At 42.5% G+C, this 23,074-nt stretch overlaps 1 protein-coding gene across 3 annotated transcripts in view; it reads right to left on the reverse strand.

Moving 5' to 3' along the window:
* The window catches only part of LOC145335993 (mucosa-associated lymphoid tissue lymphoma translocation protein 1-like), a 128,644-nt gene that overhangs the window by 29,168 nt on the left and 76,402 nt on the right, over window positions 1-23,074 (reverse strand). For all 3 annotated transcript variants that reach the window (XM_080181717.1, XM_080181727.1, XM_080181736.1), the window contains exons 6-10: window positions 21,238-21,416; window positions 19,390-19,486; window positions 15,134-15,160; window positions 10,239-10,292; window positions 7,811-8,014 (exon numbers count right to left, since the gene is read on the reverse strand). In XM_080181717.1, the coding sequence (XP_080037843.1) occupies window positions 7,811-8,014; window positions 10,239-10,292; window positions 15,134-15,160; window positions 19,390-19,486; window positions 21,238-21,416 (561 nt within the window). The remainder of the gene's footprint in view (window positions 1-7,810; window positions 8,015-10,238; window positions 10,293-15,133; window positions 15,161-19,389; window positions 19,487-21,237; window positions 21,417-23,074) is intronic.

Genomic DNA, 23,074 nt, shown 5'->3' on the forward strand with positions numbered 1-23,074 from the left:
AAGATAAGGAAGTGTGGGATAGAAGGAAATTTGGCCAATTGGATAAGTAACTGGCTATATCATAAGAGACAGAGGGTGGTGGTGGAGGGAAAATTTTCAGACTGGAGGCCAGTTACCATCGGTGTACCACAGGGGTCAGTGCTGGGTCCTCTGCTTTTTGTGATTTTTATCAATGTCTGGGAGAACATAAGAAATAGGAGCAGGAGTAGGCCATCTAGCCCTTCGAGCCTGCTCCGCCATTCAATAAGATCATGGCTGATCTGTCGTGGCTCAGTTCCACATTCCCGCCCTCTCCCCATAACCCTTAATCCCCTCGCTTATCAAAAACCCATCAACCCGCGTCTTAAAAATATTTAGCGAGGCAGCCTCCACCACTTCAAGGTGGGTTAGTAAATTTGCTGATGACACCAAGATCGGTGGAGTAGTGGATGAGGTGGAGGGCTCTTGCAGGCTGCAAAGAGACATTGATAGGATGCAGAATTGTGCTGAAAAGTGGCAGATGGACTCTAACCCTGGTAAGTGTGAAGTGATTCATTTTGGTAGGACAAACTTGAATGCGGATTACAGGGTGAACGGCAGGGTTTTAAGGAATGTGGAGGAACAGAGAGATTTTAGGATTCATATCCACAGATCTCTAAAGGTTGTCACTCAAGTGGATAGAGCCATGAAGAATGCTTACAGTGTGCTAGTGTTTATTAACAGGGGGTTTGAGTTTAAGAGCCATGGGGTTATGCTGCAACTATACCAGATGTTGATGAGACCACATTTGGAATATTGTGTTCAGTTCTGGTCACCTCGCTATAAGAAGGATGTGGAAGCATTGGAGAGAGTGCAGAGGAGATTTGCCAGGATGCTGCCTGGTTTGGAGGATAGATCTTATGAGGAAAGGTTGAGGGAGCTGGGGCTTTTCACTTTGGAGCGGAGGAGGACGAGAGGTGACTTAATAGACGTTTATAAGATGATGAGAGGGATTGATAAAGTGGATGTGCAGAGACTATTTCCTCGGGTGGATGTACCTGTTACTAGGGGACATAACTATAAGGTTCATGGTGGGAGATATAGGAGGGATGTCCAAGGTAGGTTCTTTATTCAGAGAGTGGTTGGGGTGTGGAATAGGCTTCCTGCTGTGATAGTGGAGTCGGACACTTTAGGAACTTCAAAGCGGTTATTGGATAGGCACATGGAGCACTCCAGAATTATAGGGAGGGGATAGCTTGATCTTTGGATTGGACATAGCTCGGCACAACATTGAGGGCTGAAGGGCCTGTACTGTGCTGTTATGTTCTACGTTCTATTCCTACTTAAAGCACCACTTGACCTGCAAGCTTAAGGTGATGGGAAGTAGCATTGCACTCGTTCAAATCAAGCCCACAATATTGGTACCAGATTAGTGGCTAAACACCTACACTATCATTGCTGCGTCACTGTGAAGAACCTCTCAGCCACAAGGTTCCAGTCCATCTGTATCACCTTAAACCCAAAAGGCATAACGCGGCCACATACTTATATAGCTCTTGGGGCTAAAGGGATCAAGGGATATAGGATGAAGGAGATCAGAATACTGAATTTGATGCTCAGCCATGATCAAAATGAATGGTGGAGCAGGCTCAAAGGGCCAAATGGCCTACTCCTGCTTCTATTTTCTATACTTGGCTTGTATCCATTTCCTGTAAATTCCATTAGAAAGGCACAGGAAGAGAAGAATGAGGATGTTGTGAAAGAAAAACATCAGAAACAAAGGCACTACAACTTCCTTCAAAACTGGTGAGCAAACACACTTGGGCTCATGCGGATACTACTTTTTTCAGGTTTTCCCCTCCAAAGCTCCCTAAATTCACAGCCCCTCCCCCCATCAACTGCTTTCTCACTCCCCCACACTGCTCAACATGCTTTTACCGAGGAGGAATGAAATGTCAAGTTATTATGGATTTAGCATTAGTGATTCATTGAGGGGGAGTGAAAGGAACGGGGAGTAGGTGAGGATGTGCCAAGTTTCCCAGCAGAGGCTAAAGAGAATGTTTGAGGATGTTTACAAAATAATGTCAGCCTTGGCTCAGTGTTGGCAGCTGAGGTTATGGATTGAAGCTCAATTCCAGAGATATTGAGCACTTCATCCAGTCTGACACTTCACTGGAATAGTGAGAGTACAGCAGTGTTGTATGCACAACATTTTGGGTAAAACTTGAAACGGAGGCCCCATTTCTCTCTCAGTAGATGTTGAAAGGCCCCATGGCACTGTTGACAGGGACAGGGGTGTTCTCCCAGTATCCTGGTCAACATCACACTAATAATATTAAAACAGCTTGTATTTATAGAGCACCTTTAATATGATGAAATAACCCAAGGCAATCCCCAGGAGCATTATAAAACAAGGTATAACACTGAGCCACATTAGGAGATATTGGCACAGAACCTCCAATCTCTAGAGGTCATATCCAGGAGATATCCTCTCCCAGAGGGTGCATCTTGATTTTCAGAAGGCGTTTGACAAAGTACCTCACAAGACGTTATTGCAGAAGGTAAGGGGGCATGGAGTTGGGGGTAGGGTGTTAGCGTGGATAGAGGACTGGTTGTCAAATAGGAGGCAGAGAGTGGGGGTCAATGGGTGCTATTCGGATTGGCGGATGGTGACTAGTGGAGTGCCCCAGGGGTCGGTGCTGGGGCCTCAGCTACTTACCATTTATATAGATGATCTGGAGGAGGGAACCGAGTGTAGGGTGTTGAAATTTGCTGATGACACCAAAATTGGTGGAACGGCAAATTGTGCGGAGGGTCGTGAGAGTCTACAGAAGGATCTACATAGGCTGGGCGAATGGGCCAGGAAATGGCAAATGGAATTTAATGTTGGCAAGTGCGAGGTGGTCCACTTTGGTAGGAATAATGGTAGGAAGGATTATTACTTACGTGGAGAAAAACTGCAGCAGGCGACGGTGCAGAGGGACCTCGGGGTCCTTGTGCATGAGTCGCAAAAACCCAGCTTGCAGGTGCAGCAGGTGGTCAGGAAGGCGAATGGGATGCTGGCCTTCATCGTGAGGGGGATTGAATATAAAAGTAGGGAGGTCTTGCTGCAGCTGTATAGGGCATTGGTGAGGCCGCAGCTGGAGTACTGTGTGCAGTTCTGGGCGCCGTACTTACGCAAGGATATTTTGGCCTTGGAGGGAGTGCAGAGGAGGTTTACTAGGCTGATGCCGGAGTTGAGGGGGTTGAGCTATGAGGAGAGGCTGAATAAAGTAGGCTTGTACACGTTAGAGTTTAGAAGAATGAGGGGAGATCTCGTTGAGACGTATAAGATGATGAATGGGATGGAAAGGATAGAGGTGGAGAGACTCTTCCCGCTCAGAAAGGACAGTAGGACTAGGGGGCACAGCCTCAAGATAAAGGGGAGGCGGTTTAGAACGGAGTTGAGGAGGAACTTCTTCACTCAAAGGGTGGTGAATCTCTGGAATTCTCTGCCCGTTGAAGTGGTGGAGGCTACCTCACTAAATATTTTTAAGACGTGGGTTGATGGGTTTTTGATAAGAGAGGGGATTAAGGGTTATGGGGAGAGGGCGGGAATGTGGAACTGAGCCACGACAGATCAGCCATGATCTTATTGAATGGCAGGGCAGGCTCGAAGGGCTAGTTGGCCTACTCCTGCTCCTATTTCTTATGTTCTAATGTTCTTATGAGGAGCTTCCAGAAGGCCATGCATGAACCGCATGGAATTGTCCAGAAAGGTTAACCTTCCAATGGTAATGACTCCACATCTGGACACTCGGAGACTTTGGATAATTCCTACTTTCTTACTGAAACAGTTAACCAGGAAGTTAGAAAATTTTAAACCACTTCTAATTCCTGGGTAACTAAACGACTGACCTCCCCCCCACCTTCCCTCATCACCCCCTACTGGACCACCCATCTACCCCCTCCAAACATTCCCTGATGACTACTTCCCAACTGACGCCCACCCCACCCCCCGACTCCCCCAAATACCTAGACTCAAGAACCAGCTAGTTTGCACATTCTGACCAGGCCAAGGTTGGAAGAGTGAGGGAGAAATGTGCAACTCAAGACCAAGGTAAGAAAAACAGTGGGAGTGGCAATCTGACTGTGACTACCATTCTGTGGAAATGTTGGCTGAATCAGGGATGATGACAAAAATCTTGGTCGGACAGGTTGGTTTTTTAAGAGATTATCTTAAAGGAAGGGTTACAGAGCATAGGAAGGTACTGTACGTCAGTTGGTGGGGAACTGCGTTAGCGAATGAAATATCTGAAGTCCCAGTTGCTACACGTGTCAATTGAAACTTGGGATTACGTACATGTAAGACTGTCACTTGATATGCAAGTGAATCATGCTCGCCACTGACAAGTGACTGGAAGCTGTTGCAGATGTCAATGAGCTCTGTGTGTAGGCCTAATTTTCACCTTCTTGACAGACTATCAATATACAGGAGCTAAATGCTTTTATTGTCTACATGCAGAATCATTCATTGCTATTTATACCCACGTGCTTCATCTTTGCATCTGTTCAGGTTGGAATGTGGCAACATGAAAATTTTCAAACCCCTTCAGCAGAAATACCAAGGTCAGGATCAGAGGCGCCAGAGTCTTAGAATTGTACCTATAATTATCCTGACTTAAACAGCAAAAAACCTATCTCACAGCTGGTTTATGTGATTTATTAGTTTGTTGAAATACTCCTTTACATTTTACCCTTTCATAAATGATGTGCATTACTCTTGCACACTACGATGCCTGTGTATCAATATCAAGAGGTTTTCACCCATCCCTTTAAAATAAAGGTATTCAGCACTTCTTCAGTGAGTCATGAGCTGCTTTAGGTGGGTAGAAATTGGAGGCAATCGGTTGTGCTCTAACTTTCTCGTGATTCATTAGTGAGGTACCGGCCTAGATGCTCCATTTGCCGTTTTCCATCTCAGTAAATTGGTGAAAAACCATTTTGAACTAAATGGGACACCATCAGGTTAAAAAACTAGATTTTCTAATATGTGTTAACTAACTTCTCGCAAACGGATGTAAGATCTTACGCCTAAATTTGAGGAAATTAACTGTTTTCCCACCTATAATATACCAGGTGATGGCCATTCATCCAGATGTGCTGATAAGGCAACTCAACATTAAAATAGCACAAATGCTAAACTTATAAAGATTGAAATGTCATTCACCAGATGGTCCTGGTCATTATAGCAGTGGTTTTAAAATAGCAGAGCAAACTTTATGTACCCAGGTAAATGCATTAAATCACAAATACATGACCAGTTACTTGTCGAGATGAAGGTAAAATGGAAGGTGAGGCAGGGGTTTTCAAAGTGTGCACTCCTTCATTAGTGATATGACAATGTTTTGTCTGTCGTGCACACAAAGATGAACACAGGTTGTTAGGAATTGGACCATTCACCTCAAATGTATTCTTTCACCTCCAACCTACACAATGCTATCAATAACTGCTATCTCCAATGTGCTCCATTGTCGACAGCATGTGGTCACTGAGGTGAAAACCTGTTTTGATTCCTGAATAACAAAATAGAACCTCAGCTTCTACCTCTGACCCTGGGCTGTAAAATCCAACTTGTAAAGTCAGGGGTAGGCAATGTTGGAGCAGAAATCTAACACACAAAGCAATACAGCAGGTTAGATCACTGAAGGGTTAAACAGAGAACAATTTCACCACTTAAACCAAACTAAATACAAAGCTTGTGTGCAGGCTGGGAAGCATGTTGGAAAGATACAGTATTGTAAAAAGTCAATAGATTATGATCTGCAATAGAAAATACTTTTTAGCAACAACCACAGGATGCGTTGGCGGGTACTTGCAGCCTCAAACGCTCAAGCTTGTGCCTTCAGCTATCTTGCTTGCAATCACAATTAGTTGGGTGTTTGTTCAAATCTCCACTTAAAACAGATCACATTGGCACACAAGAAGAAATTCTGCTCCGAGTCCTATACATTCAGCTTGTCCTGAATTCAACATTATTTAAATACACACTGAACCAAAAACTGAACTAATTTATCTGGTGCCATCTGAAGGAAACTATTCTCAGGCTATACACACAGGATGAAAAGAAAATGAGCAGGGAAACAGTTACTGTCTAATTTCTTTTTTGTGATACTTTCCACTCCCCGATTATGCTTTTCTTTAGCAGTAATTTTTGACAGCCATATTTATAAATGCTGATAAATAATTCCAATGTGCAAAATTTTTGATGCTGATTTTAAGTGAATTGATTTGTGACATTTATACAACCAACTCGATGTTTGAGAAAAAAAATTTGTAAAATGCAGTGAGCTCAGAGCTGTTCAACCAATTACTTTCTGTTTTCCATTTTCGTTCATATTCCCTCTCCTTGCCATTCAGAAGCAGATCACTGAATAGCAGATTGATGGTAGTTCACCAAGTGCTTGTGTTGCATCCATGCTCGCAGTCAGTGAGGCCCCAATATTAATGAGGTGAGGAGGAGGGGGAATGGTTGGGGCCTGGGTTGGTGGGTTGCAGAGAATGGTGCAGATAAGGATGAAAACATCAAGGAACCTGTTACTGGTAGACGCTCATTAACAGGGATAGAGCTGAGTAATGCAGCTGACTTAATTTCTCTACAGAGAACCGGCATGGACTCAATGGGCCAAAAGGCTACCTTCTGCTCTGTAATGATCTTATGATTCAGAACAGTAAAATCAGCAGGGGGAGATCTGCCTTCAAGAGAGCTAAGTAGTGGCTAGAGATTGAGGCGAGGGAGTTTGGGGAGGGGTTGAGGAGATGTGGGAGGGGGGATTGGAGGAGATAAAGCTGGTTGGAGAGGTGGGGAACAGGACATCAGGCCTGAGGTTATTCAATTGCTCTTTATGAGCCTTATTCAATTGATTGGCAGTGGATTGGGATCATATTCCATGCATTTCACTTTTTAAACCCCCAAAGGACCCACTCCTGCTCACCTTGGGAAGGCTGGGTATTGGCAGTGTGAATTATCACAACTGGATGTAATCCTCTTTGTACCTGGCATGTGTACCAGCAGAAGCTATGAGATAATTGTCAGGGGCAGACTGTTTGCCCTGACCATCAGCCCAAGTGACATCAGCTAATGAAGTATAGATTGTGCAACATATGTAACAGTTGAACATCTCCACCTTTGGCACAACTCTCTCAGAATACACAAAACCCACAACAGCTACCCTCTGTGACAACAAACATACAACATAAATTCACCTTTCGTTCAATGCACATACACACACAACACTCAGCTTTATCTAGCAAAGAAAAGTACAATACGGGAGCAGGCCTTTCCGCCCTCCAAGCCCATGCCAATCGTGATACCCTAACTAAAAAAAACCTTCTGCCCTTACTTGGTTTGTATCCCTCTATTCATATACCCAACCAGATGTCTCTTAAATGTTGTCAATGTACCTGTGACCATCACCTCCTCTGGCAACATGTTCCAGGTACGCACCACCCTCTGCATTAAAAACTTTCTTTGCACATATCCCTTAAACTTTCCCCCTCTATCACCTTGAACCTGTGCCCCCTTGTAATTGACCCTTTTACCCTTGGAAAAAGCCTCTAACTATCACCTGTCTCGCACAAAGGCACCCATTTGCATTTATCATCGCAGTCACTGCATATCCAAGGATATCCGTTTGATTCCTTTATTCTATTTGCTGAAAGTAGCATCATATAGAGTTGATTTTACACAAGTAACAGTAAGAATCCAATCAATTAAAAGCCAAGAGTACATGATGTAATTTGACCATGATTTCAATATAAACAAGTTCCATCTCTACCATAGCACACTGCAATGTATTGGAAACAGACATACCATACACTCCCTTGTCCAGCAAGAGTAAGAATTCATATACTGCATTACGCATCTCCGATTCGGTGAGGTCCAACAGAGATACCACTTTAAAATCGAGCTGTCGCAATAAATTGGTCAATTCGTATACATCCACCATTGGTGCCTTTAGCTTCGGATGGTTGAGATAGGACATGTTACCTATCAGTAGAGCCACCTTGTCTGTTGCTACAATGATAACAAGTTTAGAACAGTATCATTTTAATAACACAAAACTCAAAATAAAATCATAGGATGATACTACACAGAAGGGGTCCACTTGGTCTATCTTACCAGTAGTGTTTTTTTTGAAAGAGTATCACTTTATTCTTACCCCTCCAAATATATATCCAATTACCCTTTTAAAAATTACTATGAAATCTGCCACCATGCATTCAGGCAGTGCATTCCTGACCAAGTCAGGTGACCAGGAGCACAGCACCATTGAGAAGAGACCCAGGCCAGGGAACAGGGAGAGGGGCCGGGGAGGGCTCCCAAAGGGAGAGGAGACTGGGAGACCAAACAGAGTCCCAGATCCGGGCAGATAAGATCCTAGTTCAGTTAAGAGAGGAGCAGAAAATAAACCTGAAGCAGGAAAAGTGCTACAGTGAACAGACTTAAGTTATGAAGACAACCAAGGTTGATGCCTCCAATCGTGCTGAAGATATCACTCGGTAACACTAGTGTTCTGCTTGGCATGGCTGAAGAGGTGAAGTTGTGCTTGGAGAACCGAAGGTGGTGGGGAAGGAGAGCAACAGTGAGGGGTGCACCTGCAGGCTGAGTGTGGAGCCACACAATAAGCAGGTAACTGCTAGCGATACCTCTGCAGGGTTTCTTTAGTTCAGTTTATTTATCAATTCACAAGTAGGCTTACATTCACACTGCAATGGAGTGACTGTGAAAATCCCCTAGTGTGGGGTTGGCGGGGGGGGAGGGAAGCAAGCCCGTAAAGATTGTGCAGGGAGTGGGGGAAGCCCCTGATGATTGTGAGGGCCTTTCATGGGGGGATGGGTCATGTTTAATTCTAACGCTGATCCAAAAATGCCCTTTAAAACAGTTCCCCTGATCTTTGTGGAGTGAGCTTTGCTGGCTCTATCAGGGCCTGCCCCATCAGAGTGATGCCATTTAGGCAGGATTCTGACTTACAGGGACTCAGTCATAATCCAACATATGGTGGCTTCACACCACTGGCTCCTCAGCCAAGCACATACACCAAATATCTAAATCTGTGGTTCCTCTCATACTGAGCAGCATGACTATTTTTCACTCGAAGAGGTTCAACAGTGAAAGCTGGTCTGTGCAACTGGGGAGCTATCTGCCAGTTTTCAGTCTGAGCCTAACACTTCAAAAAAAATCTGGGAAGATTCTGTCCTATCTGTCGTAGGTCAATTTTTAACCATTTGGTGAATGTTTACAATTTCCCAAAATTGCCCTGTATACCCCTGGAGCTGACTGCTACCATTCTTTAACTATGAGTGTCAACAAGGAAGTAGCATGTTTACTGAGTAGCAGGGAACAGATTGGACAAAGTGACTACTTCTGAACTTGAAAGGAAAGTCTATCCATGAAAAAGGAGGTAGCTTTGTAGAAAATGATCATCAAGTTTGTTTGTTCAATATGAATTGACCAAAAGGAAATACATTTTTCCTATAATTTCTAAGAAAAAAACAACTTTGAAGTAAAAATGAACATAATGTACTAAAATTAAATACTTTATTCAGGCTTCCGAGAAATATTTGCTCCAGAATTCATGGCCAGGGAAAACAGCAATGAGACATCTATGTATAATCTGGAATATACCAGTGGTGGTCAGGACGCCCAGAAAACTTGAACATCTGGGTCGGGGAAAGAAAAGAACATCACATTTGGATCTCATCCAGAACAGAGCCTTGAAGGGTCAGAATCCCATTCCAAACTACATAAAAGCAAATTATTGTGGATGCTGGAATCTGAAAGAGAAAATGCTGAAAAACGTCAGCAGATCTGGCAGCATCTGTAAGGAGAGAAAAGCTCTCAAAGCTCTGATAAAGGGTCATTTGGACTCAAAATGTCAGCTCTTTTCTCTTCTTACAGATGCTGCCAGACTTGCTGAGGTTTTCCAGTATTTTCTCTTTTGGTTCTCCATTCCAAACTGCTCAGACTTGCTTTAACCACAAGTTACACCAATTGTGGCACTGGCAAACCACCACTGGCCAAAACTGCTCCAGTGAAGCATCAGCAGACAATGAGCCACGGACAGAACACAGATGAATGAGAAAATGCTAATTCATAATGCACTTCCTTAATGAGATTGGGTAATGTTGCTTTAATGACACAACAAAAGGGAAAATAAAAAGATCTTACACTAACTCGATTTATGTACTTGCAGCACATCCACACAGAGAGAGCAAAACAAGGAGGAAACTTTACTCACCATAATGTCTTTGGTTAAATCCTAAGTCCAGCAGTCCAGCTTCAACTGGATTATCTGATAATAGAAAAACAAAGTTAACACTTCTGAATAATTAAGCACAGCACTATTTTGTCCAACTTTCTACAGTGACTCAGTCATCTGCGTGGTCTCAGTATAATGATAACTATAGTAAATATTTACCAGACAACTGATCATCTGATTTCTCCTCTAACTTCCATTTTATTCATTTCATGTAAATCTAGTTGACTTGTTACTTTAGAAACTATTAGCTTGGATCTTTTCCCACTGAGTGCAAGGCCAACTCTAGATTGGAGAGAGCAAGTTCCATATCAACCATTGTCATAATTACTAATCTCATCTTACTTCAAGATTTTTTTTCATTATTCACTTGTGGGACATGGGTGTCGCTGGGTGGCCAACATTTATTGCCCATCCTCAGTTGTCCTTGGAGGGCAGTTGAGAGTCAACCATACTGCTGTGCCTCTGGAGTTAAATATTGGCCAGATCAGGTAAGGATGGCAGATTTCCTTCCCTAAAGGACATTAGTGAACCAGATGGGTTTTTCTTGACAATTGACAATGGTTTTATGGTCATCAGTAAATTCTTAGTTCCAGATTTCTGTTTTAGTGAATTCAAATTCCACTATCTATCATAGTATGATTCGAACCCAGGTCCTCAGAACATTAGCTGAATACTAGCGATAACAGCACTAGGCCATTGCCTTTTCTTCTGCATGACATGTGTTAAAGTGTATGCTTGGAAGGAATTTACACAGATAAGAAGCCCTTTCCCCACGTTAAGTGGCAAACACATGTGCAAAATGGGACAGACCATTTTTCAGGTATCCATGGCCCCCCTTTAACACCGTTGAGAAGATTCTTACTCATGAAAATTCTGAACCCTGGCCCAAGACATTTCAGGGGTCATTGGAGATTGACCCTCATTATTTCCATTTCACACGGGCCACAGCAAGGTTCAATTTCTACCCTTTTTGCAGCCTTCCTAATAATTTAAATCCTCCTAAACTGGAACTTTTCCTCTCCATGAGACAGAATTTTCTCTTTAATCCACGGATCTGCTATGTTAGAGACTATTAGAGGGAAATAATGAACATGGCAATTGAATTATTGCAACAATTTATTAGGACAGGTAATGAGTATGATTTGTTTACAGATCTTTATAGGGATTAGGGATTCTATGTAACTTATTAAACGGGGATTTTAAAAATGTATAGTTTTATTGGAAAGGTTAAATAAAATTTCACATTCAGGGCAAAGACACACAGGTATTGTTAGCTGGTTGCTTACGTAGTTGAACAGCCAGCTAGTATCACAGATTCCCAACAATGCAGGAAGAGCCATTCAGCCGATCGCGGCTACACCGAACCTCTGACAGAGCATCTTACCTGGGCCCACCACCCTAACCTATCCCCGTAGCCCCACATAATTATTCCACTAATCTGCCTAATCTACACATCTTGGGCACTAAGGGACAATTTAGCATGGCCAATCCACCTTACCTGCACATGTTTGGACTGTGGGAGGAAACTGGTGCACCTGGAGGAAACTCACGCAGACACGGGGAGAACGTGCAAACTCCACACAGTGACCCAAGACTGAAATCAAACACAGGTTCCTGGCGCTGTGAGGCAGCAGTGCTAACTGTGGTGATGCTTCAGTCTATTGACAAAGCTCAGCCCAAGATTTGCTGCAATATCAATTTTGGAAAGAATGCTGTTGATTTGGACTATTGCATTTCCCAGTTTTCCAGCAACAAATTCACACTTCAAAGTAATGAAACAAATAATTAGAATATTCTACAGCAAGTAGAAGGCTGGGGTTGGGAGCACCTCGATCAATGTCTGATCCACAGATATGGGAGCCTGCTTCAGGATGGAGCAACAAGTTATTCAGTGGGGATATATTTAGGAGAAATGGCTCTGATCTGATAAAATGGCAATGGGTCAAGGCCTGCACGGACAAAATGTTCAGGCCATGTTTAGTATGATTGATGAATTTATGTTGGAGTTATATAGACATATAAATTGAAGAAGAATTCTGCGTGCGTAAGATTGTTTCCTGAACTGTGCGTAATTCTTGGCCATATTTCATCACTGGTTGCATATTGTGTTTCGAACATAAGCTGAATAAACATTGTTAAGAGAATAATACCAGTGAGGGAAATTCAACATGTCTGACTGTCTGGACACATATTTTGTTACTTAATAGAAGTTTATGGTTTCAGTGAAATTCCAGAACAAGTGATCCCATTAACGAACCCTATAGAGTGGCTGAGCACTATTGACTCAGAGCTCTCCAATATTGTCTCGGTAATGGTCTGTAGCTGCAGTAATCACACTAGCATTAATTCAGACTCTAATGAGGGTGAAGCTAAATTGATTTACCATCGCACTTAGAACAGAGAACAGTACAGTAGGGGCAGCACAGTAACTTCATTGCAGTGTTAATGTAAGCTTATTTGTGACTAATAAATAAACTTCTACTTTAACATAGGAACAGGCCCTTCAGTCCATCAAGCCTGCACCGATTAAGTTGCCCTATCTAGACCAACCACCTGTATCCAACTATTCCCCGCCTGTTCATGTGTCTATCCAGATAAATCTTAAATTTTGCTAATGTGACTGCCTTAACCACTTCACTTGGCAGTGCATTCCAGGCCCCCACTACACATTGTGTAAAAAACTCCCCCCACACATCTCTATTCAATCTTCCCCCCTTATCTTAATTTGTGCCCCCTTGTAATTGTCATTTCTGCCCTGGGAAAAAGCTTCCAACAGTTCACTTTATCTACGTCCCTCAATTTTATAAACTTCTATCGTCCCTCAGCCTCCGTCATTCCAGGGAGAACAATCGCAGTTTATTCATCTCTCCTCATAACTAATACCCTCCATACCAGGCAACATCCTGGTAAACCTTTTCTGTACTTCCCGCAAAGCCTCCACATCTTTCTGCTAGTGTAGTGACCACAATTGGACACAGTATTCCAAATGTGGCCTAATCAATGTTTTATATAACCGTAACATAATTATATAACTTTTAAACTGGATGCACCAGCCGATGAAGGCAAACATACCAAATGCTTTCTTCACCATCTTTTCCACATGTGCTGTCACTTTTAAGGAGCTTTGGATGTGTACTCCTAGATCTCTCTGTGTGTCTAGGCTCCTGATGGTTCTGCCATTTATTTTATAGCTTCCACCTGAATTGGATCTACCAAAATGATCACCTTGCATTTGTCTGGATTAAATTTCACCTGCTATTTCTCCACCTAATTTTCCAGACTATCTATAGCCTGTTGTATTCTCTGACAATTTTCACCACTATCCGCAACTCCAGTAATCTTGGTATCATCCACAAACTTGCTATATTTTTTCCAAGTCATTTATATATATTACAGACAACAGAGATCCCAGCACTGATCCCTGTGAAACACCATTGGTTACAAACCTCCATTCAGAAAAATACCCTTCGACCACTACCCTCTGTCTTCTATGGACAAAGCCAGTTCTGAATCCATCTTGCTAGTTCACCCTTGATCCCGTGTGATTTAACCTTTTGCACCAGCCTGCTATGAGGGACCTCGTCAAATGTTTTACTAATGTCCATGTAGACAACATCCAAAGCCATTCTCTTGACAATCATTTCCGTCACCTCCTCAAAAAAGGGGGACAAATGCTTTCTCCAGCTATCCTCTTGTTCCTAATATATGTATAAAATGCCTTGGGATTCTCCTTAATCCTGCTAGCCAAGGATATTTTATGACCCAATTTTGCCCTTCTAACTTCATGTTTGAGTTCTTTTCTACTTTCCCTATATTCTTCAAGTGCTTCACCTGTTTTTAATTTCAAGACCTTATGTATGCATCCTTTTTCTTTTTGACTTGGTTCACAATTTCTCTGGTCATCCATGGTTCCTGAATCCTGCCTTTCCTGTCCTTCCTTTTCACAGGCACATGCCTGTCCTGCACGTTGATCAACTGCTCCTTAAAAGACTCCCACATGTCAGATATGAAGTTACTCTTAAACAGCCTCTCCCAAACAACAGCCTCCAAATCTTGCCTAATCCAGTTGTGGTTAGCCTTTCACCAATTTAGCATCTGAACCCTAGGAAAACACTGTCCTTTTCCGTGAGTATCCAAAAACTTACGGAATTGTGGTCACTGTCTGTCACATGTTCCTTCACTGCAACTTTGATTACCTGGCTAGACTCATTCCCTAGTACTAGGCCCAGTATAGCCCCCTCTCTAGTCGGACCATCTATATATTGTTCCAAATACGTCCTCATCATAGTGATTGCCCCCTTCCTATTTCTGAGATCTACCCATAGTGTCTTGTTACATGATTATTCCAAGGTGTTCCTCCTCTGTACAGCTGTAATATGTTCCCTAACCAGTATTGCAACTCCCCCACCTCTTTTGCTTTCCCCTCTGTCTCGCCTAAAACACTTATATCCCGGAATATTTAGATGCCAGTTCTGTCCTTTTAACCAAGTCTCCATTACTGCAACCACATCCAGGTTCTGCGTATGATTCAAGGTTCTAAGTTCATCTGTCTTAACTGTTATACTCCTTGCATTGAAGCAGATGTACTTCAGGCCCCCAGGCCCACTGAGTTCAACCTCTCCCAGCCTGCTCTGCCTCTTAGCCATCATGGCCTTTGTTTCATGCTCCTCCCCAGCTTCTACACGTTAATCAACTGTTCTGATTTCCACCCCCACCGCCACCCTAGTTTAAACCCACCCAAATTTTTTTAGTGAGAATAATAATGTCACTATCAGAGTAATCTGTGAATCTGACATGCTTGGCATCTTCCAAAATGGAAACTAAATCTTATTTCTGTCGAGACTGGAACACATTGTTTGAGAAAAAGCACTTGCCTGTTTCTTCAGGGTATTTCAGATCATCTGAAAGAGATTTAACAAAGAAAATGTTACTAATGGCGAAAATATAGACCCAGGTGAATTTTCCCATTCTGATGGGAGGAGGGGGGAGGCGGACCATGGAAAGATCCTTTGATGTCGGATGCAATTTTCCAGTTTCCGGGCAAGCGCAGCCAGAAAATCCTGCCCCCTGATTTTCAGCTCTTTTCTGATCTAACAGAATTCCTGTCTATCCTGGAAGCTAACGTGACTAGTCCAAAAAAAGGACGAACAACAATTGTTAAAACAAAGCAGATCTTCCTGTCATTAACCCTTTCCCCAGGAATCAGATTGAAAGCATCCAGTCGTTATCTATAAAAAGACACTCCAGCGTTCATTTGAAAGGTTTAATTTGGAAGTTGTCACGCCTCTAAAATGTCCTTGTTGATTTTCTTTAAAAAGAACGTGTCAAGTGTTGGAAATCTGAAATAAAGCCAGAAAGTTATAGAAATAAACAGGGGTCCAGTTCTGACATGTTAAATAAACACAGTAAAGGCTAGGGAAACTCAGCAAGTCAGGCTGTATCTGTGAATAGAGGAGCTTTTCAGGTCAATGTCCTTATGTTGAAGCTGATGACTTCTGGTCAGATCAAATGAAAGAGCATCAAACCGAAGTGCTCACTTTGTTTGTCACCACAAATGCCATCAGCATTTCCAGCTTTTATTTCAGATTTCCAGCATCTACAGTATTTTGTACTTGAAATGTTAACCCTTTCAGAACCTTGATTGGGGAGATAGTAGCATGGACGGGTAATCCAGAGGCCCAGCATAATGCTTCGGCACAGAGGTTCAAATTCCACCAAGGCAGCTGATGGAATTTAAATTTGATTAATAAAATCTGGAATCGAAAGCTAGTCTCAGGAATGAGGACCATGAAACTATCAAATGTAACCAAAACCCATCTGGTTCACTAACGTCCTTTAGGGAAGGAAATCTAGCATCCTTACCTGGTCTGACCTGGATGTGACTCCAGATCTACAGCAACATGGTTGACTGCCCTATGAAATTAGCTGGCAAGCCACTCAGTTCAAAAATGATCAGTGATGGGCAACAAATGCTGGCCCTGCCAGTGGTGCCCACATCATGTGAAAGAATTTTAAAAATTGACTTGAAGAGCATGGAATCCAAAATGTATTGACAAATTTCTACCTTATGGCCCAGAAGTGACACGAAGCTGATTGTCATTATTTTCAATCTTCTAAAATTTTTTTCTTGAGATCTAATTCAAACAAAGGTCTGCACTGTGTCACAGTGGTTAGCACTGCTGCCTCACACTGCCAGGGGCCCAGGTTCGATTCCTGGCTTGCATCACTGCTTGTGTGGAGTGTAGTCCCCCATTTTCTTAGAGCTTCTGATCTCACACTCGGTCAAATGTTACCTTGACAACAATGGCAATCGCCAATGGAATTCAGTTCCTTTGTACATGTTTGTAGTAAGGCCATAATCACGTGTGGAGGCAAGTGGCCCCAGCAGAACCCAAACTAAAAATCAGTGAGCAGATTGTTCCTGAGTAAGTGCTGCTTAGTAGCAAGTTGACGACACTTTCCACTGCTTTGCCGATTATTGACTGTATAGTGATGACAGTGTGAAGTAGTACGATTGGATTTCTCCTACTATTTATGGACGAGATATACCTGAGCAATTCTCCACATTGTCAGTAGATGCCAAATTGGAGAGGCACCGGCACAGCTTGGCTAAAAGGTATGGTTAGTCCTAAAGGACAAATCATCAGTTCTACAGATGCAATGTTGTCAGGACCCAAATACTTTGCGGTATCCAGGGTCTTTAGCTGTTTCTTGATATCAGGTGGAATGAATTGAACTGACTGAAGAATGGTATCTGTGATGGTGGGGGCCTCAAGTAGAGGACGAGATGGATTATCCACTTGGCACTTCTGACTGAAAATGATTATGAATGCTTCAGCCTTGTCTTTTACTATCAAAGTAACACTGGTGATTTAGTGCTTAATTAGAGGCAGCCTATGCTTATCGACCTACGTCTATGTTGAATGTTTCATTCATTTGACTGATGAATAGCTGGGCATAATTGACTTTCCCACAGTCCTTAAATACTCTTCACGTTGCAGTGTTTGTCTCTGTTGCCTACAGAAATGCCTGTACACCGAACCATCCCTCCATGCATATTGAAAAGTACAAGTTTCTCCAATTTGTTTTCTTCATGATAGGTTTTGCCATGAGGGATCAGCCTTGTGGCACTTCTCTCCTCTGTTTTGGGTACTTGAAAGTCTCAGGAGCCAAAATTGGAGGCAGCGCTCGAGATGAAGTCTGACCAGTGCATTATGTAGTTTCAGCAGTTTAGCCTTAGGTTGTTCCACTGCCCAGAGCTCTTGTGTTGTTGAGAATCAATATCCTAGATTCAATGACTGGGTAATGGCCAATAGCCTTTGCTATTGACTTCTGTATTTATTTCTCCAGCCAGTGTCTCTATTAAAAATACCATCAAACTGTGTAAATTTACTAAGTGAGAAAATTGAATCAAACAGTTGAGAAGATCCCGTTTCAATGACCAGCCCACACCAAGTTAGGGATATTTGATGGGACAGCAGACAATTATTAACACTATTATTAACACTACAGTCACCTTGTAGCTGAGCCAGATTCTGTACTTCAAAGCCCACATTGGAGCAATTATGGCAATTCTCCCAGATAATTATCATAAAATCCTACAGTGCATGTCCATGGAGTCTGCACCGACCACAATCCCACTCAGGCCCGATTCCCATAACCCCATAGCATTTACCCTGATACTATGTGGCCATTTAGGATGGCCAACCCACCGAACTCACACATCTTTGGACTGGGAGGAAACCGGAGTACCTGGAGGAAATCCATGCAGACACGGGAGAACTTCGCAAACTCCAGACAGTGACCCAAGCCGGGAACTGAACCCTCACCTGTGGTGCTGTGAGGCAGCAGTACTAACCACTGTGCTGCCCAATGTGCAGCATAAATAAATAGTAGCATTCCTGCTCCAGATCACCGATCAGGAACACCTACCATAAATACTCCTTTGTGGTCTTTCAAGGATAGGTTCCAGCTCACTATAAGTTTCCTGCTTAACATCAGTTATTGTCAAAGCTCAATATAAATAATGATCATTTGGGAAAGGTACTGTGACATAACTAGTTGCAGTGAAACTAACCCCCGTTTCATCCACCCTATTTCACCACCGTGTTACACACATTTAGGATCATTTTTTTGCCATGCTCATGAAAGTCCACACTCCAGTGCCTCAGCTCATCCTGTTACCATGAGAACAATTAAAACTCATGAAAACTAGTGGAGCTGGAAAATGGGCATATATTCACTAAAGACCGCAGGACCTCGGAACGAGCATCCAAATAAATTGCTCCTTTGGCACCTGGAACCAACTCTGGGCTGGCCCCATCACAGAAGATTGCACAGTGGAATCCCAGCAAAAGAATAATTCAGGGCAGTAGCAATCCCCCTGCTTCCCCCTCACACCTGCCGCATCTACTCACAATGAAGCTATTCTAATGCTGAAAATAAACACTCCATTTTCTTTGGCACTCCATGCTCCAATTAAATTGGTGAGTCCCCCCATCCCAAGCTTTGCTGGAAATCTGGCCCAAGATAGGGACCTGGTATATTTGGATCCCAGTAGAGTTTACAGCAATTTCTGCTGGGTTCCATTGGAAATCCACTGGAATAGCCACATATTCTCAGTTCTCTTATTTCAACCAGCAGGCAGCACCTGTATGCAACTTCTTGTTTTATCCATGCACATGATGTGGGAGTCACTGGCTAAGCCAGCATTTTTGTTGCCCACCCCCAATTATCCTGCGAAAGTGGCAGTGAACCACCTTCTTGAGCTGCTGTAGTCCATGTGGTTTAGGTACATTCACAGTACTGTTGGTGAGGAACTTCCCAAATTTATAATAACTTCATAAGCTTAGTTTCCAGTCAAGACATCAACTGGTTGAACCACCAGATAAACTATCAGAACCATCAGACGATCACTCCTGACTTGCTTACGGTAAAAACAGATCACAATTTCAGTCCAACGAATATGTCTGTGATGCGATAAGATTGTTCCTCTCACCTCCACCTTACAAAGTAAATGCAGCATCAGATTGCAATGCTCATTTGATTATATGTATTTTGTTACACAATGTCAAGTCTCAATTAAATTGTTGAATAATATTGATGAATCTCAAACAGAATAATTTCTTACCTATGAAAACATCTGCTTCCACGCTCCATTGCTCTGCCTTGTCATTGAACACATGGCAACGGTACTGTCCCTGATTGTCCCGATTTACATTACTTATCTATTTTAAATTAAAGGTGTGTTTGGGTAAGTTACTATGTAATGTATCAGGGTAAATTCTTTGCATTCACACTGCTAAACATGATACTTATTAAAAAGCTGTGCAAGCCAGGAAATTATGTGATATGTCTTATATAAGCGACGATGTGGAGTCGCGGCATCGGACTTGGGTAGGCACAGTAAGTAGTCTCACAACACCAGGTTAAAGTCTTATATAAGCGATTCTTAAACATTTTTGGTTGACAAAGCACCTTTCAAATAAGTTAGTAATCATGGACTCCATCCTTCAAAATTATAATCTATGATATTCCCAGTATGAAAGTCTTGCATGCAAATATAATAACTAACTACAATCTGCAGTCACGACCTGAGATGTGAGCCATGTGGACCAGGTGACTTATCTGATCTAAGCACAGCCAGCCTTTCCAGTACTTCCAGCCTATCAAGTTTCACCCCATCTATTAATTCTTACATTTCTCCATCTGCTGATATTTTGTCAACATCTTCCTCCTTAGTAAAGACCGATACAAAGTACTCATTAAATATTTTACTTTGCTTTACACCCCTCAGCATATATCAGCCTCTTTATGCCTAATGGAACTTGCCCCTCCTCTTACTAGCTACCAAATTTTTTTTAGGGTTTCTGTTAAGGTTGGCTGCCATTCAGTCTCATTTTCTCCATTTGCCAATACCCTTTCACTTTCCCTCTCAACTCACTGTGTTTGGTCGGATTCTCACTTGAAGAATTTATCTGATGCACAGCATACACATTTTTTTTCATAATATTCTCTAACTCTCCAAGAAGCTCTGTCACTGGTTTCGCTTTTGCCTTTGTTGGAATGTATCTAGCCTATACCTGAAATATATTTTCCTTAGAGATCACCCATTGTTATCCTTGCCGTCTTTGGTTCCATTCTACCACCGAACTTAGCCCTCATCCAATTTAGAAGTTCTACTTTTGGTTCATCAATTTTTTTTTCCAATACAAATCTAAGCCTTATGATACAATGATCACTCTTGCCCAAGTGATGCTCCACAGACACTTGGTCCATCTCGTCTCCCAGAAGCAGGTCGAGCAATGTCTCTTTCCTAGTTAGACTGCAAACATACTGCTCAAGAACGGTCTACTGAACGCATTTCAGAAATTCCTCTCCCATTATTATCCTTTACTCTAACAATATTCCCATATTTGGGTACTACAAGTACCCCAACATGCCCACTCCATAGCTCTTGTACATCTCTCATGATTTCATGCAGATTTGCTTCTGTATTTCTCTATTTGAAGGCCTATACAATAGCCCCAAGAAGCGTGATCATTTTCTTTTGGTCTCTGAACTCTAACCAAATGGATTCTGTCCTTGCACCCTCAAGGACATCCTCTGGATTCTCTACAATATTTTCTGTAACTATTACTGCCAGACACCTCCCCTTTTACCTTCCCTATCTTTTCTGAACACTACGTATCCCTGAATATTAAGCATCCACTCCTCAAATGATAAGCCTGGTTTCTATTATTGCCACTTGCATATTGTTCTTCCATGGCTACTTTCACTTGTAGCTCACCAACGTCACCACATTTTGTGCGTTAATATACATGCATTCTAAACCAGTGCCTCTATTCCTCATATTTCTTCTTAGTCTGCTCTTTTCTAAACTAACCTAAACCGGGATAGATGCAAGAAAGCTGCAAAGGTAAACAGGGTATATTCTTCACGGGATACACTTAAATAGCCACATTGCACTGAAAATTACCTTGTAGTGCCTTTCACAACCATTGCTAACTGGTAGTCCATTTCTTATCCATTGATAACGTGGCATTGGTATTCCTATTGCAGTGCATTCCAATATAAGTGTGTCTCCTACCGTCAGTTTTTGGGTTTGTGGCTGGTTTATAATCTGAAGACTGGTCTCGGTAGTATAGAATCTTCTTCCTAGAAGGAAAAATAGTTCTATTTTTAATAGCTGGTCACTAAATATGCTTAGAGTTTAAACTAGATAGTCCTAAAAGTTACAAAAGACATGGTAACAGAACATTTGAAAAGTATCAATGGAAATGGACAAAGGCAGCATGGGTTTATGAAAGATAAATCATGCTTAACAAGTCTACCAAAGTTTTTTGAGGATGTAACTAGTAGAATAGATAAGAGAGAACCAGTGAATGTGGTGTATTTGGACTTTAAGGTTTTTTATAAAGTCCCTCATAAGAGGTTAGTGTGCAAAATTAGAGCACATGGGATAGATGAGAACCAAGAATTGGTTGACAGACAGGAAATGAAGAGTGGGAATAAATGGGTCTTTTTCCAAGTGGCAGGCAATAACTAGTGGGGTGCCGCAGGGATCAGTGCTTGGGCCCATCTGTTTACAATATACATACAAATAACCTGGATGATGAAATCAAATAACATTTTCAAGTTTGCTGATGACACAACACTGGACGGAATCGTGAGTTGTGAGGATGCAAGGAGGCTTCAAGGTAATTTAAGTTGAGCGAATGGGCAAACACACGGCAGATGCAGTACGGCATACCTAAATGTGAAGTTATACACTTTGGTGTGATAAACAGAAAGGAAGAGTATTACTTATTTGCTAAGTGTGGGTGTACAATGGATCCAGGTGTCTTTGTACGCCAGTCAATGAAAGTGCAGGAAGCAATTAACAAGGGAAATGGTATAGAACATAGAACACTACAGCACAAACAGGCCCTTCGGCTCACGAGTTGCGCCGATCACATCAACACCTACCAACCTACAGACCTATCTATAACCCTCAATCTCATTAAACCCCATATACTCATCCAGAAGTCTTTTAGAAGACCCCAGCGAGTTCCTCTCCACCACCACTGACGGCAGCCGATTCCATTCACTCACCACCCTCTGAGTGAAAAACTTACCCCTAACATCACTTCTGTACTTTCCTCCCCGCACCTTAAATCTGTGTCCTCTCGTAGCAACCATTTCAACCCGGGGAAATAGCCTCTGAGAGTCCACCCTATCTATTCCTCTCAACATTTTGTAAACTTCTATCAGGTCGCCTCTCAACCTTCGTCTCTCCAGGGAAAAGAGTCCCAGCTCCCTCAACCTAACTTCATAAGGCATGCCTCCCAGTCGAGGCAACATCCTTGTAAATCTCCTCTGTACCCTTTCAATAGCTTCTACATCTTTCCTATAGTGAGGCGACCAGAACTGCGCACAATACTCTAAATGAGGCCTGACAAGGGTCTTATAAAGTATGTTGGCCTTCATTGCAGGAGGATTTGAATTCAGAAGTAGGGATGTCATACTGCCGTTATACAGGGTCTTGGTGATACCATAGCTGGAATATTGTGTATAGTTTTGGTCTTCCTACCTAAGAAAGGATATATTTGCCATAGAGGGAGTGCAGCAGAGATTCACTCAGCTGATAACGAGGCTGGTGGTACTGTGCTATGAGGAGAGATTGGTTTGACTGGGACTGCACTCATTCAAATTTAATAAGAGGAGAGGAGACATGATTTAAATGTATAAAATTCTAACAGAGCTAGTCAGACTAGATGTAGGGAGATTATTTTTCCTAGTTGGGGAGCCCAGAAACAGGGGACACAGTCACAGAT

The sequence above is a fragment of the Carcharhinus amblyrhynchos genome, chromosome 1 (genome assembly GCF_965287045.1).
Source record: "Carcharhinus amblyrhynchos chromosome 1, sCarAmb.v2.hapA, whole genome shotgun sequence".
NCBI lineage: Eukaryota > Metazoa > Chordata > Chondrichthyes > Carcharhiniformes > Carcharhinidae > Carcharhinus > Carcharhinus amblyrhynchos.